The 15,062-nt window shown below is 31.3% G+C and overlaps 2 protein-coding genes across 2 annotated transcripts; one reads left to right on the top strand and one right to left on the bottom strand.

Annotated features, from left to right (window-relative positions):
• Positions 1 to 450: 450 nt before the first annotated feature.
• Positions 451 to 1,482, bottom strand: LOC114164827 (zinc finger protein 6-like). Its single transcript, XM_028049604.1, has one exon. The coding sequence runs from the start codon at positions 1,240 to 1,242 to the stop codon at positions 688 to 690; it is 555 nt and encodes a 184-aa protein (XP_027905405.1). The 5' UTR covers positions 1,243 to 1,482; the 3' UTR covers positions 451 to 687.
• A 6,189-nt stretch (positions 1,483 to 7,671) lies between these two features.
• Positions 7,672 to 8,709, top strand: LOC114180456. The gene is made up of 2 exons (XM_028066772.1): positions 7,672 to 7,934; positions 8,028 to 8,709. Exons 1-2 carry the CDS (start codon positions 7,761 to 7,763, stop codon positions 8,553 to 8,555), a joined length of 702 nt encoding a protein of 233 aa, XP_027922573.1. The 5' UTR covers positions 7,672 to 7,760; the 3' UTR covers positions 8,556 to 8,709.
• Positions 8,710 to 15,062: the final 6,353 nt, after the last annotated feature.

Below are 15,062 nucleotides of genomic sequence, written 5' to 3'. Positions count from 1 at the left end.
CTTTGACATGGTCCATACAAAGATAAAGTACTGTTAGGCCCAAATAAATACCGGGCCACAATCCGTAAACGCTTTTTACAACAAAACTGTTTCATGGTACAGTAAATAATTGCATGTAACCATGGAAAAGTGTAATTTAGCCAGATGTTTGTCTGAAGAGATAAGAAAAGATGAGAAATATGTAATTAACATAATTAATGGAGTTTTATCAGAAAAACAAAGTTATATTAAGAGATGAGAAGTACTTGTACTTAATAGGTGTCCTGAAATAATACATTATACTATTTCAATTTTAAAAAAACAAAAAAACTACATCAATTCTTGTTTTAAAATTAGTATAATTCACAACTAACTAAATAATATGCAGGCTACGACATTAATTAATATGCCTTCTACACCACTTTGATTTCAGCTAAGATTTATTTAGACACAGTTACATCTGCAATGACATTGTGAACTGAAAAAAAAAAATTGCAACTTGCGGCTGAGATTAATTACGGTTATGAAACAATTTCTATATCCCTGATTCCATCACAAGCATTAGCTTCTTCCATTAGTAAAGCAAGTTCATAATCTTAAGGGGAGGGGTGAAAAAAGAAAAGATGTGTAGCAAAGAAGAAGGTGAAGCAGGAAGATAAAAGTTAATTATATATATATATATTTAACCTGCAATCTGACATGACAGAACTACAATTTGAGATGGACATCAACTTCCCTGTCTGCAGCAAAATCAAGGACAGTAGAGGCAGATTGCAGTACAGAGGGTGAGGCATAAAGCTGAAGAGGAAAACATGGAGTTGTAGTGGTAGCAGTAGCAGTGAGGTGGGTGGAGGAAGGAACGAAAACGGGGCGCGAGGGGAAGTGCTTTGCAGAGGTAGAAGTAGAAGGAGAAGGAGATGAAAGGTAAATGGGTGGCAGTGTAACCGAGAGTGGCACCGATCGTATTATTGCATGGGAAGTGAGAAAGGTAAGAGGCGTAACTGAAAGAGGTGATGATGGTGGCACGGAGGAGCGTCTGTGGCTGTGGATTTGGAATCGCCTGGCTCTCTGACGCTCTTTCTTGTGAGCGTTTTGGTGTCCCCCTAAGGCCTGGGAGTTCGCGAAAACCCGCTTGCAGTAGTGACACCTGAATTTTCTGTCCTCTCCGACATCGTATTTCCTTTCTGCAAATTCCTCTTGCTCTGTTAGTGGGAAACCAAACAGTTTCGGTGCCGAACTCCGAGTCTTGTGATTATCAGACATGTTTCTTTTCTCTCTCAATGCATTCAAACTCTCCTTATCTCTGCTGCCCTATATATACACACACACACACATTAATTCTTGGGATTATCTTCTTTGCCATACCCACTGGTAGTCACTATCAACCAATTACATTTAACCTCTACCAATATACTGTATTTTTTTTTTCAATATAGAAATTCTAAATCTTTTTGAAAAACAAAAGTAATATATTTTTTAAAGGTAACGTGTTCTTGTTTTGCGCTTTACCGTGAGGTGTTATTTAACTGATTATTACGACAGTGAGAATAATATATAAGATAGCAGCAAAAAACAAAAAATATACGTACTGATGTAGTACATGAATGGCTATCAAAACGACATGTGACAAAAGCCTTGAATATGCAGTTAATGGTTTTTAGCTTCTGATAAGATTCATGTATCGATAAAAAGGGACCCGGAGAGAGATCGTGCGACAGAGTACAACAGGACACAGGCCATTGAACGTGTGAAAGTTAAAAAAAAAAAAAAAAAAGTTACTAGCACGACATACACACTTATCTTGAATCTGTTTTGTCATTCTCCCATTTTCCCTTCAACAGATTATTTTGATCCACTTGTCCGGATTCTGGAGTTGCCGTTGTTAAATGTAGTTCAATACGATAGGCATATATGTATTTGTTGAAATGATAAGGATGCGGTTGAAAAAGGGTGACGTTACATGTTAATGGAAAAACCTATGTAGTTTTAGTCAGTTGCTTTTTGTCTGTCGAATTTGCTTTAATGATGCATTGGTTCAATTGAAAGGACTAGGCGTGGGTGTGTAGTGCCTAAATATATTGCTACTATCTGCTGCGTGGTAAACCCACGTTTCTCTGAATAGTTTTGGTTAATTGATAAAACACATACATGAATCGGTGAGGGTTGAATTCAATGTATGCGATGACATATCTTCCTTAAGGCGAGGCAGATGTATGTAAAACAAACATGCTTCTCCGTCGTATTGTATAGGTTTGTGTTGTGTATGTGTAGGTATGAGACAAACCCGGTTGTGATGTGATGGATCTTTTGGCTTATTCATAGGGCGTGGAGATGGGAAGCCACGATAAGGATTTAGCTTAGATACCTATACCTTTGCCTCCCCTCTAAACTACACCATTGCTTTTCAATTTTTTAACTACAAACTCTGCATTAAATTATTGGATTTAACGTTGCCTAAACACTCAAATTTGTTTTGTTAAGAGTTAAATCAAATCTTAATTTTTCGTAATAAATTATAAATAGAGTTCGTATTTGAATGATTAAAGTCAAAAAGTCTGAGTAAGTGCTTGTTCCGTTTATGGGAATAATTTTAGCTTGTGAAATAAATGGTCTTTTTTTTTTCTCTATACTTGTAAATTTATGGATAACTATCAATTTCCAGACCTCGAGGTTTTTACCGAATAACTCTTCAACTAAATTCAATCTAATCCAATTAAATCTAAATTTTGTGTATTATTGAATTAAGTTCTTTGTGCAGTTAGACCAAATTCAACCAACTCACTTTCTTACGGGTTGACTAACAGATTTCATATGCTAAACTCTCGACCTAACTCAACCCAAATAAAAATTATTAAAAAATACTAATATTAATATTAAAAATATTATTCAATTTAATTTAATCTATTAATTAAAATATTTTTAATTATTTAAATCTTAAAAAATATAGCCTATTTTTTGAAAAAAAAATTAGAAATTACAGATTTTAATTAAAAGAACTTAAATTCTTTCGCTCAATTTATCAAACTCAATCAAGTTCAGTAAAAAAAAAAAAAAAAATCAACTGTTCAGATGGAGTACAATAAAAGATGCAAAATTCATTTGATTGAGTGACATGTTTTCCAAACCCTACCACTATATATTCATAAGCAAGCCTAAACAATAATCCAAAAGAATAAAAAATCTATCAATTTGTAGATATGTTAAATATAGTAATTTAACATATCTACAAATTATTTATAATTATACAATTATTTAAAAAAAAACCGTATCAGAAATATGTGTGAAATGAACGAAATAATATATAATTATTATATTTTAAAATTTTATTTATATTGATTATTATCTTCTAAATATAATATTTATTTACAGTTGTTTAAAAAAAAAAACTCTATGAATCGATGGTTTTCCAATATTACAAAAACTGTGAATCTATATGTCCACCCCTAAACTAACTTTTACTGTTGGCTATATAAGTAGTTTTTACTTTGAAGATGCCTATCTGTTTTATCAGTTTACTGAATTTGCATCTTAAAACAATTAGTGACGCAGAGTAATAATATAAAATTAACAAATATTGACGATGTTCAGGCACGATTAAGAATTTGTTTTTAAAATTCATGTCAAGGAGATTAACTTCTCAAAAGTTTCACTATTTTGAAATATTAATTTTAACTTTCAGCTGTAATCATTAATATTTGTTTATTTATTTATTTATAATAGTAAATAATAAAGTAGGATTTATTGTATGTACTTGGCTCATTGGTAGTGTGTGGAGAGCTCGACACGTGTTTGAGTTTTACTATGTATATCGAAAAGAAGACGAGATTGATGTCGGCCACTAGAACGCGCGTGTTCTTTGATCGCAGTCTTGACTCCACAATTGGGTTTGATCGGTTGATCACAGTGTCTCCCATAACCCTGCTTCGATTGACCCTTGCTTTGTGAAGAATCTTAACAAGTTGTGTGAGAAACGCTTGAAGCATATCTACGTCTTCGTCACAACAAAACTATACTTAGTTTTGCACTTTTGCAGCAGCACCTTTTGAAACAACCAAATACCCAAAATTATTTATCGAAAGGGCCCCATTCTCATCACCCCTTAACTTGAATCATTTCACAAGACAGCGTTCGTATAAGTCCATGTGCAGTTTCTGTTTCTTATGTGTACTTCCCTACTTTAGCAAGAGAATTTCAGAATTCAGATGCATTTCAAGAAGCCAGAGCCAGCTACTTGGTTCAGTCCCCCACCACTCTCTAATGCTGTCAAATCTTGGTTTCCCTCCATGTTTTCGATTCCCTTAGATAGACCAAACCATGCTGAATTCAGTGCTAATAGGTTCATGCCTCTACACTCTTTCAAATTACAAATGAAATGCATGCACTACAATTATGCTTATTTTTCTCATATAAATATCTTATCAATGTATTCAGACTTGCACACCCCAGTATATAAACCTTGTATTCTCTGATGGTGTCTTTACAAAAAAGTTTTCCTTGGATTGTGGTATATGCTTTGAAATACAGAGTGCAGCACCAAGTACAGCAAATGGCCCACCACTTTTTTTTTCCCAGTTCGGTCTTTCTCTTTTGCGTTTTTACTTTTTCGACAATTTTCACAAAATCTTCGTTGTTAATCACGGCTTGTCTTCTCCCTGAAAGACTCAACCCAAACCCAATAATGTATGCATTTGAGTCTGACAGATCTCTTTCTGCCCTCATTTCTTCACAATTATAATAATCTATACTCAATCATTTTCAACGTCAATTTATTTATAACAATAAACCGTGGCCAATATACTCTTTAAATCATTAATTAATAATAATCCACATAACCTAATGCTGTTCGAAAATGGCATTAAAAAATAATAACAACAATATATACAGATTTACGTTAATAATTGTCATCATATTATAAAATCATCATTACGTAAAAAAAAAAATATATATATATATATATATAGAATAACTTACCTACCTTAAAGCTTAACCCAGACATCCGCACAAATGCAAATTTCTTTTCATTATCATTATCTTTTACTTTTGTACCGTCTCTAACTCTTCCAGGGCATTATGGTGTTTTGGTATCTTGTAATGATTATGCGAACGTAGTAACATGTTTTTTCATAATGTTACGCGAAAGAATCTGTCCATGTTTTTTTTCAACCATTTATATCTAATATACCATGATCAATGAAACTAATTTGAAGGCAAGCTGATAATGAACTTAATTAGACAGATGACATAAACGAAAAAGAATGAGCAATAAAGTAAAATTAGAGTAAACAATTTGTGGAGGGTTGGTTATTCCTGGAAGAGTCCAAAACAGTACTGGTGTGTGATGTTGGGATGAAACAGAAAATGGAATTATTTTATGGAGCACATGGATGATGAAGATTGCAAAATCCTGGCACATGGCCCACAGGGCTATTCCCCTTTTGAGTTCGAAGGAGGGAAGAAAAGGCCACCATGGACACAAATGATGAAGCAGGAAGACCTTTTAATACATAGATAAGATTTCAAATCTAAGGTCAACTATGCATGCTATTGGCTGCTTTTATACTTCCATCTAGTTGCATTGTTGGACACAGTGGTGGCCACATTTTTGTCCCGAGATGATAGCAGGATCGTTCATATATTCCAAGGCCACGATTTAAGTAGTTAAATAATTCCACGTGACAGAACAATATATTTGTTGTCCAGGTAGGGTTTAAGATTGTCCATAGGTAGGGTTTAAGATTGTTTATTATATCGAAAGATGTTACATAGTGATACGCAGTGATTGAGTGATTAATAAACTTCTGGTCTCGAACTCTAAGAAGCAATACTCGACTAGTGCAATGGTCTAGCGTCTTTGAGCCATTTTGGATCGTCCGAGACGTTTCTGAACCGTGAGGAGTAATAATTATTTTCTCAAGTGTTACTAGTATATAATAATTTGTGGTCATGGGTTTTAGAAATGTTTATTTTGTACCTCGTCTTTCTCAGAGGTTCACGAGTCCAAGACAAGAGATAAGGTTGGCAGCGGTTTATCCTTTACAGTTGGAAGTGTGTTCCTGGTTGTTGTTCCAGTTGGAGTCAAACCCAACACCCGCAATTCATGTGATTTGTATCGTGTAACGTAAGAAACATATGCCCCTTGTTTCTCTAGATTCAACCTTTCGGATTAATAGTTGTTCCTGTGGGTTTAATAGTTAAATATTGTTTAAGAGTGGACAACCACAATTTAAATATATATATTTTCTTCATTTTAGGAAAATTCATAATCTTGATTCAATATTTAATTTTGTATATCTTTTTTATGTTCTTACCGAAATTTGATTGGTATCATTGACGATGACGAAAAGAAATTTCGATGCTTGAGTTGAGCGAGAAAATGTTCTGTCATGAGAATGATTAGAATTCAGAATAGAGAGTGAAGTTGATACCATTTAGTAGATATTAAATAAATAATAGAGTTTAAATTGGATGCTTGAAATAATATATGATTTATTTGAAACAAAGGAAACTTTTATTTTCTTTTATTGTATCACATTTTATCGCGAATATGGTTGGTGCATCTGGATTATACTTTAAATGGGACCACTTCTCCCCATGACTAGACCAAACTCTTTGATCTACGAGAGGTTTCTTCAAGTCTATGAGTACATAATGCATTTGCATTATTTTATTTTAATCCATTATGTGTGTTTAATAGATCCGAGAGAAGTAACAAGTCACAGTTCCCTCTATAAGTAGACTCTCTAACTCAAATAATATTATATCAATATCTCATTCTTGGAGGGGTAATCATTCTTGGAGAGGTAAAATCTAGTTTATGTAGTTATCTATTTATAGCATTTTTATTTGACTTTTACCCTTAGGTGATTAAGAAGAGTCAATCACGATTTAGACTTTACTTTGTGCCTAACTGATTCCCATTTAGTTATGTTAAGAGTTGTTCTATTATTCAAATTGTTACTCTCTTTTTTCTTGATAATAGTTAATGTTTTCACTTTGGAGTATATGCATTTCCAAATTGTGTGCTTTTCTTATAAACATTATTATTACTAATAAGTCAACCAAAAATTCTTAGAGTATCGATATTAAATTCTAAAACGACCTCAACTCTTCATCCATATTGCTCTAAACTTAGGACGTATCATATCTAAACTGAAAGAAATAGATCACCAACAAATAATTTCAAAAACCGTGACATCATCAAATGAGAAAAAAGTAACAGTTAAACCTTCTTGGTGACACTGCCATTTTTTCTTTCTCTTGATGCATAATAGTTCTATTAGAATTGTAGAACAACACAGCAGTGAGCAAAATTTTAACTTTTTTCATTCTGTATGTGTGCTGTTTATTTCTAATGGGCTGATTTAAACACAAAATTCATTTCGAATAAACAGGTTTGGGCCGGCATAAAACTGTTAGATAACCCAATAAACAGTACAGAAATTAGTCCCTTCAACATCAGTTTTCAACCTATTTGAACCAACAACGGATACCATTTTCTTAGTAGTGTCAATTTAAAAAAAATGGAGCATTCTAGAAAAATATGCTTCTTTCTAGAGTAGCTCCTAATTCTCTTTCCAATACGCACGTTACACGTGGCAAAAGATGACGTTGACACGTCAAAATAAAAACACGTGTTGCAGAAATTCCAGAACGTCCCTAACATTCTTTTTCTCTTTCTCGCTATGTCAATCCCATTTAATCTGAAGTTGATCTCATGGTGTTTCAAACATTAGAAGTCCAAAAACAAAAACAAGGCATAGAAACAAAGCAACAACGTTAAGATGCAGTCAAGACTGTCGGAAGCAACAAGAAGAGCCTCTTGTGCATTATCTTCAACTACTCGTTTGAGTCTAAAACGTGAATTTTGCTCCGGCACTCGAAGTCGAACTGCAGACCCTGAAATTCATTCAGGGGAACAAGAAGCTGGTCCCAGAGTTCACAGGGGACAACCCCAAGTAAGTGTTGACCTTCATCATCACTCTATATATAGGCTTTTGAATCTTCATATATATATATATATGTTAACTTTGGGTCTTTGAGTGTTGCAGGGTATAAGTACAAATGATAAGGCTAAGAATGAGGAGATTGCTGAAACAGAACGCAGAGCAAGCAAAGCACACGAGATGTTGAAGACTCCGAAATCTCCGTGTGAACCTTCCCCGAAACTGAAGAGCGCGGGGGTGAACCAGCGATTGGACCCAATGATTCAGCAAAAACGGGAGCATACGTGGAAAGGTTTAGAAGAGGTGAGTTGTGCTGGGCTTGATGGAAGTCCGTGGCCGGAGGATGAAAACAAAGGGAAAGAGGACGATAAAGATTACTATAAGCACCATAAAGCATCGCCCTTGTCGGAGATAGAGTTCGTGGATTCACGGAAGCCGATATCTCGAGCCTCTGATAAGACCGCAGATTCTGGAAGAGGGATAGATGTGATCGGGTGGCTGCCGGAGCAGATGGAGTCGGCGGAGGAGACACTGCTGAGGGCCGCGGAGATGTGGCGGCAACGGGCCATGCGTGGTGACCCTGATGCACCTCATTCGAGGGTTCTGAGGGCTCTTCGGGGCGAGGACTTCTGAGAATCTTTTGCTATGAAAGTCTTTTCAAACTGAAAAACAATCATACAAATAGACCTTCGGATCAATAATGGCATGCTAATCTCCCTGTACCTTTGATAAAGTATTTTAATATAGTTTTTAAATGATGAGTAATATGATACAATCAGTATAATCACCACTTAAATCATTTATTATACGTGTTTATGAAACAAAATTTAGATTTATAGCGTCATTGATTTTTCTTGGATGTTTATTATTAAATAATTAGAAAAGTTACACACTAAAGTGACTGTAATTATATATAAAATTAAAAAAATAATTAGACAATTAACCAGAAATTTGAAGTAATTGAATAAATTAGAAAAATAATATTTTGGAAATATTATCATGCTTATAAAATATATAAATAATCTTATTATGGTAATATTATATATATATATATATATATATATTTGTTTTATATATATATATATATATATATATATATATATATATATATATAATTTTTGTGGGTGTTGTTTATATTTTATTTGATGAATTTATATTAGGATTAAAAATGTTTTTTTCTTGGTTTTATTAAAAATTAAATCAATAATTTTTTAATTATTTTTATTAATAATTAAATTCAAATAAATTTTGTAAATAGTTTAAATTTAAGAAAAATAAGACACTTAATACTTTAAAATATTATAAGTCTTTAATCATTACTTTGTGAATCATTAGAATAGATGTTATTATTTTAATTCAATTTTTTATGATATTTATTTTGGATAATATTTTATATATTATCTAAAATAAATATGTAAAATATATAGATATTTATAAAGAGAAAATTTGAGACTTTAATATATAACAAAAATATTATGAATAAATTTTTAAAAATATAATAAAAATAAATTAAAAAATTCAAGTGAGTGTTTTTTTTTTTTAAATAATAATATAAATATAGATAAAAATAATAGTTAAAGATAAGTTATTAGTGATAATGATAATCAAACTCACGATAATGATCAATAATTTTAATAATTTAATAAATTTTAATTAAAAAGTCTTATTCTTAAGATTTTTTAAGTCTTCCAAATTTTTGAATCGTTTATATAGAAGAGAAAAAGAGGAAAAAAAAATATTTTGTAGAGAATTTTACTGCCTTCTCACTTTATTTATTGTTAGATCGAATCGTTTATGTAAAAGAGAAAAAGAGAGAAAATAAAAATATTTTGTAGGACATTTTACTGTCTAATTTATAAACGACCATTTTCACTTTATTTATTTTTGGATCGAGTTGAAATTTTGTTGTAGAGAATTTCACTGTCTAATTTATAAACGACCATTTTCACTTTATTTATTGTTGGATCAAGTTGAAATTTTGACAATTTGTTGCTTTTTATTTTTTTCATTTGTCAATTTGAGATTTAAGATTAAAGATATCAATTCGCATAATAATTATTTTTCTTGGATTCTTTTAATATTTAAAAGTATTATTATTTTGATTAATTGATTTGATTTAACATTGTCAATTTGAGATTTAAGATTAAAGATATCAATTCGCATAATAACTATTTTTTTGGATTTTTTTAATATTTAAAAGTATTATTTATTTTAATGTATTGATTTGATTTAAATATTTCTGTGTGTTTTGATTTGATTATTCTATACCTTTATTTGATCGTGTACATGTGAGTTTGTACTTATCACATTGACATGTTTATTCTTAAAAGTTACAAATCGGATTAATCCCACTTGTTTTGCACCAATCAGCCTCTGATGTGCAGAAAACGGACCCATTAGTCCGCAATATGAAAATAGGTTTAAGTTAACCCTTTCCGCAGCATGACAGACCGACCCATTTTCATTTTATTTTTCTATCCATTTTGAAATTTTTTTCTGGACAACTTCTTTCCGCACCTCACAATGTATTCCACCTGCACCTCCATGGGGACAGGGAAACGATAACTCTACCCTTAATGAAAAAGTAAATAAAAATCTAAATTTTATTCTTTCCCGCTTCATATTCATCTTCTCCATAAGTGGCGCATACCTTTTAAGGATCCCATTTTTCACACATTTAGTAACATACCTCAATTGAGGAAAATTAAATATTAAAAAGCTTGTGATAAAATCATGAATGCACTCAGATTTAATCTGCCAACTGTTTTTCTCAATTTACTACTCTTTCATGCCATTAGCATGAGAGGACGAGAACATAGTCAAAATGTGCATTGCGGTAGTGGTGCAAACGTTGTTCACGGCGGTGTGGTTTCACTAGTTTCTTTGGCATGTTATATTCATGAAAGAAAATGAGTTTTTGAAAACTTCACAAACTTTTTTATAAATAGATTAAAGTAGATTAATATTTTATTTTTAATGAAAATGAAATAATAAAAATATTATTATTTTTATCTTATTTAATAGTTTGTCAAATTTTGTTAAATTTTGTTTATTAATGTATTATTTTTCATTCCTAAATACAAAATTTATATTAGATTTTATATTATACAATCTGAAAAATGCAATTAAGAACTAAAACATAAATGAAAAACTACTTGAAAATGCAATGGATGGACACAGTTACTATAAATCATCATGAAAGAGCACCACTCTTTACTAATCACTTCTACAAACTTCAAAAAGAACATATTTATTTTCTTAACAAATTGTGTCATGGACCCGTTCAATTTGACCTTCATACTTACTTAACGCGTTGAATGAGTGTAATTAACGTGAGTTAATGAGTTGAGATATTTGTTTCGGTCTAACTTTTTTTAAGTCATATCAGTTGTTGAACTTGACTCATTTTCTCATCTTAGTTTCTTTTATGTTAAAAATATTGGTGTTTTCTTTTTAAAATTATTATTGTCAATTTTATTTTATTGTTATTACTTATAAATACTTACAAGAGTTTATAAGGATTATTTTCACTACATATTTTAATATTTTTTAGTATTATTATTGTTTCTATCAAAGTTTATATTAATCTAATTTCATTACTTTGTTATCTTCTTGCTTGATATATGACATATTAAAAAACTATATATATATATATATATATGCTATAAGAATAAAATAAAATTACAAGAAAATATACTTGATAACAGTATATAGTAAATAAATAAATATTATGTCATTCTCTCAAGTTATCGACGTGAAAACTGTGTGCATCAACTTGCGGGTAGAAAAATTTAGTGCTTTGTATTTTCTTTATTTATTAATAGAAGCAAGAACAAGTGAGAATTAATTATGATCCAATTCCGACTACTTTGACTTATAAACAGTGTCAAAATTACATCAAAACAAATTCACCAAAAAACTGAACTTCACACATATTGATACTTTACCAATGACTAATGAATCATGCAGCTTAAATGATTGCCACGCAACTTGGTAATGTCTGGTATTCGTAAGATATACACGACACAGAGATTGTGTTTTATATGCTTTTGTTGCAAGATTTGATGATGAGAGGATGGCGTAGAAGATAAAGCACCGACAACAGGTGCGGTCACGATACAGTATAAACATTCTTATCATATCATCACTATCGACAAATCAAACCCATTCTTTTCACACATTTTACTCTTTTGAGAGCTCTTCAACCTTGTATCTTCTCAAAGTATCAAACCTCAATTTCCCAACTCAAAATCATGTCTATTTCATTGCATTTGCGTTCTTTCTTCTCCATTATTCTCTTCTTTTCATCCAGTGTTAACGTTCTAGCTATCACCCAACAAGCAAAAGACTTGGTCCCATGCACAATGTGCGCCGAGTGCGAGAACCCATGTCAACCCCTGCCACCTCCACCGCCACCGCCACCAGTGGTAGAGTGCCCTCCACCACCTCCACCGGCACCTCCGCTTCCACCGGCGATTGTTGAATGTCCACCACCACCAAAGACAGCATGTCCAGATAATTGTGAAATACCAGAAGGACCACCCGCAGTTTACTTTCCACCAGGAACACCATATCAATACTATGTTCCAGGTAATGTCCAGAATAGCGGTGGAAAGATGAAGCCATATCAGGGGATACTCTTCTCCAATTATCTGACTTCTTATTCTCTCTATTTCACCAACTTCATTTATGTGGCTAGTTCTTGTCTTCCTTATTACTTCGTTAATGCTTAGTTTACTGTGGTTGAGCAATTCATTGTCTCCCTTATCAGTTTTTTTACTGGGTTAACTCTGGTACACTCAGATTTGTATTACAAAAATTAATGCTAATAGAGAAAAAATGATCAACTCATGGTGGTAGGTGTGCGCAGAAGAAACCACTTTTAAGCAGAAGAAAAGAATGAAAACAAACAAAATAAAATCTCAGCACTGGCTCAGTTCCGCTATTCTCATTCAGTGTTGCCAAGATAATAAGGTGATTGATAATCGGTAATATGTGCTTGCAAACACATCAACATATCAAAATCTAATTGTTCCCAATAAGAATTAAACACATTTTAGATATTCATTTCAATATAATTTTTGCGTAAAATACTTGATTGTTGATACTTAAAAATACTATATAAATATATTTTATTTGAATTTCAGTATCATGTATGGTTAAAATTCTGGAGTTAAAAGAGTATTAATTTTAAAAAGTGTACTTATAACAAATTTTAAAAAAATAGTGTCAATACAATATTTTATGAAATTTAGAGATATAACATCCCCTGGCCCACCCCATTGTTATGTCAGGTCTGCAGTCCAATCCACCTCAACCCCTCACCTCAAGTGTCCCCCACTTTGTAAGACAGGCAGGTTGTTGTTATCGAATTTCCAACCTGACCTTTAACACCTTAGCAAACCAAAAGATGCTATCAGTTGCACTTCTAGTTTGTCAGACCTTATATATCCCGTTTACATCCCTATATATATCAAACTATATCTCGAAGTGAGTATTAGTGTATTTATCCTGTGCGCCTGTATTTTTTTTTTCTTTTTCTAAAACTGAAAACTTATATTTATATTTTTTTAACATTGTTTTAAGCATATTCACATGGCACCACTTAATTGGATTAATATTTTATTTTTAAATAATTTAGTATAGTTTGAAAAGAGGAGAAAAAAGTTTAGTGAAGAGTTTGTCAAAATTTGTTAACAAAAATTTCGTCAAAATATCAAAATTCTATTTATAATATCAAAATCCTATTTATAATGTGGGAGATTTTTTTAATTTTTGAAAAACAAATTATTCTAAAAACTAAATTAAAACATTAAAATTAATATAACATTTTAAATCTTATTTTTATTTTTAGACTCAAGAAACTACATTGATTTAAATGACTTTGGCATAACTATAAAAAATAAAAAAAAAATAACATACCATTCACATCCTGACTTTTTTTTAGTAAAATTTGGAGATAAAACAAATGTAAAATAAGTGTTAAATTAAAAAAAAATATTGGACTACTTTTTTAATAAAAAGTTTGAATTATGCTAACCTCTTTTGGTGTCATACTCGTTTTTTAATATTTTTAATCCAATTTAACAATATTGTGCATTTGTCTCTTATAACATCCTCCAGCCCATCCCAGTGCCATGTCAGGTGTGCATTTGTCTCTTATAACATCCTTTGGCCCATCCCAGTGCCATGTCAGGTATGCAGTCCAATACATCCTTTAACACCCTGGCAAACCAGAAGATGCTACCAGTTGCCTGCCTTGTGGGTAGTAACTTTTTTGTACTCTACCTGTTGAATAAACATTTGTCCCGTACTCTCGTATCCATATCAGTTGGGTATTTGTTTTGCGAGTGTCCGTATAATTTTTTAATATCCACATGTATCCGCGAATATTTATAAAAAATAAAAAAATATATTTAATAACATATTTTAATCGTAAATTCAAATAAAATATAATACATAACATTTATAAATTTTAAACAAAGTCCAAATAACCGATTTAAATAGTGTTAAATGACCTGCCCCACAAATCACTTGGCTCGCGGGCTGGCCTGGTTTTTTTTTAATTCTTATGATAAAACTTTCAATGTTTAAAAATTGAAAACCTTTAAGAAATTCACAAAATTAAGTAAAAACTTTGGGAAATTGGATGATAAATTGATAATTCAACATTTTCATCATATTCATATTTATACTATAAGATATACAATGTATTCTTTACATTTTAGCACATTAAAAAATATATAATATTTGAGAAAAGTATAGAGGTTTTGTGAGGAAGGGGAATAGAAGAAGATGACGGTAAATTTGACTTTTTACCTTGTTTATGTGGGTGCAATAAAAAAATATGGAGGTGTAGAAAGAAATTCCTTATACCAGACAAAAGACGAGCCAACTAGTCCTGACCCACTCGTTTGTTATTTTTTTTAAAATTAAAAAATAATTTAAAAGATTAAGTTTTTTTATATTATATTTAAGAGCATGTAAATATATAATAATATTGTCATTTGAATCATTAATATTTACAAATTAAGTTTATTAATAGTTATAATAGAATTATTTAACATGTAAATATAATAATTATTTTAATTTATTTCAATTAAAAATATTAAATAATCAGTTCAAAGTTTAAAAAATATT

The sequence above is a fragment of the Vigna unguiculata genome, chromosome 1 (genome assembly GCF_004118075.2).
Source record: "Vigna unguiculata cultivar IT97K-499-35 chromosome 1, ASM411807v1, whole genome shotgun sequence".
NCBI classification, from domain to species: Eukaryota; Viridiplantae; Streptophyta; class Magnoliopsida; order Fabales; family Fabaceae; genus Vigna; species Vigna unguiculata.
Note: the sequence above shows the minus strand (reverse complement) of the source record. Positions and strands in the feature narration are given on the sequence as shown.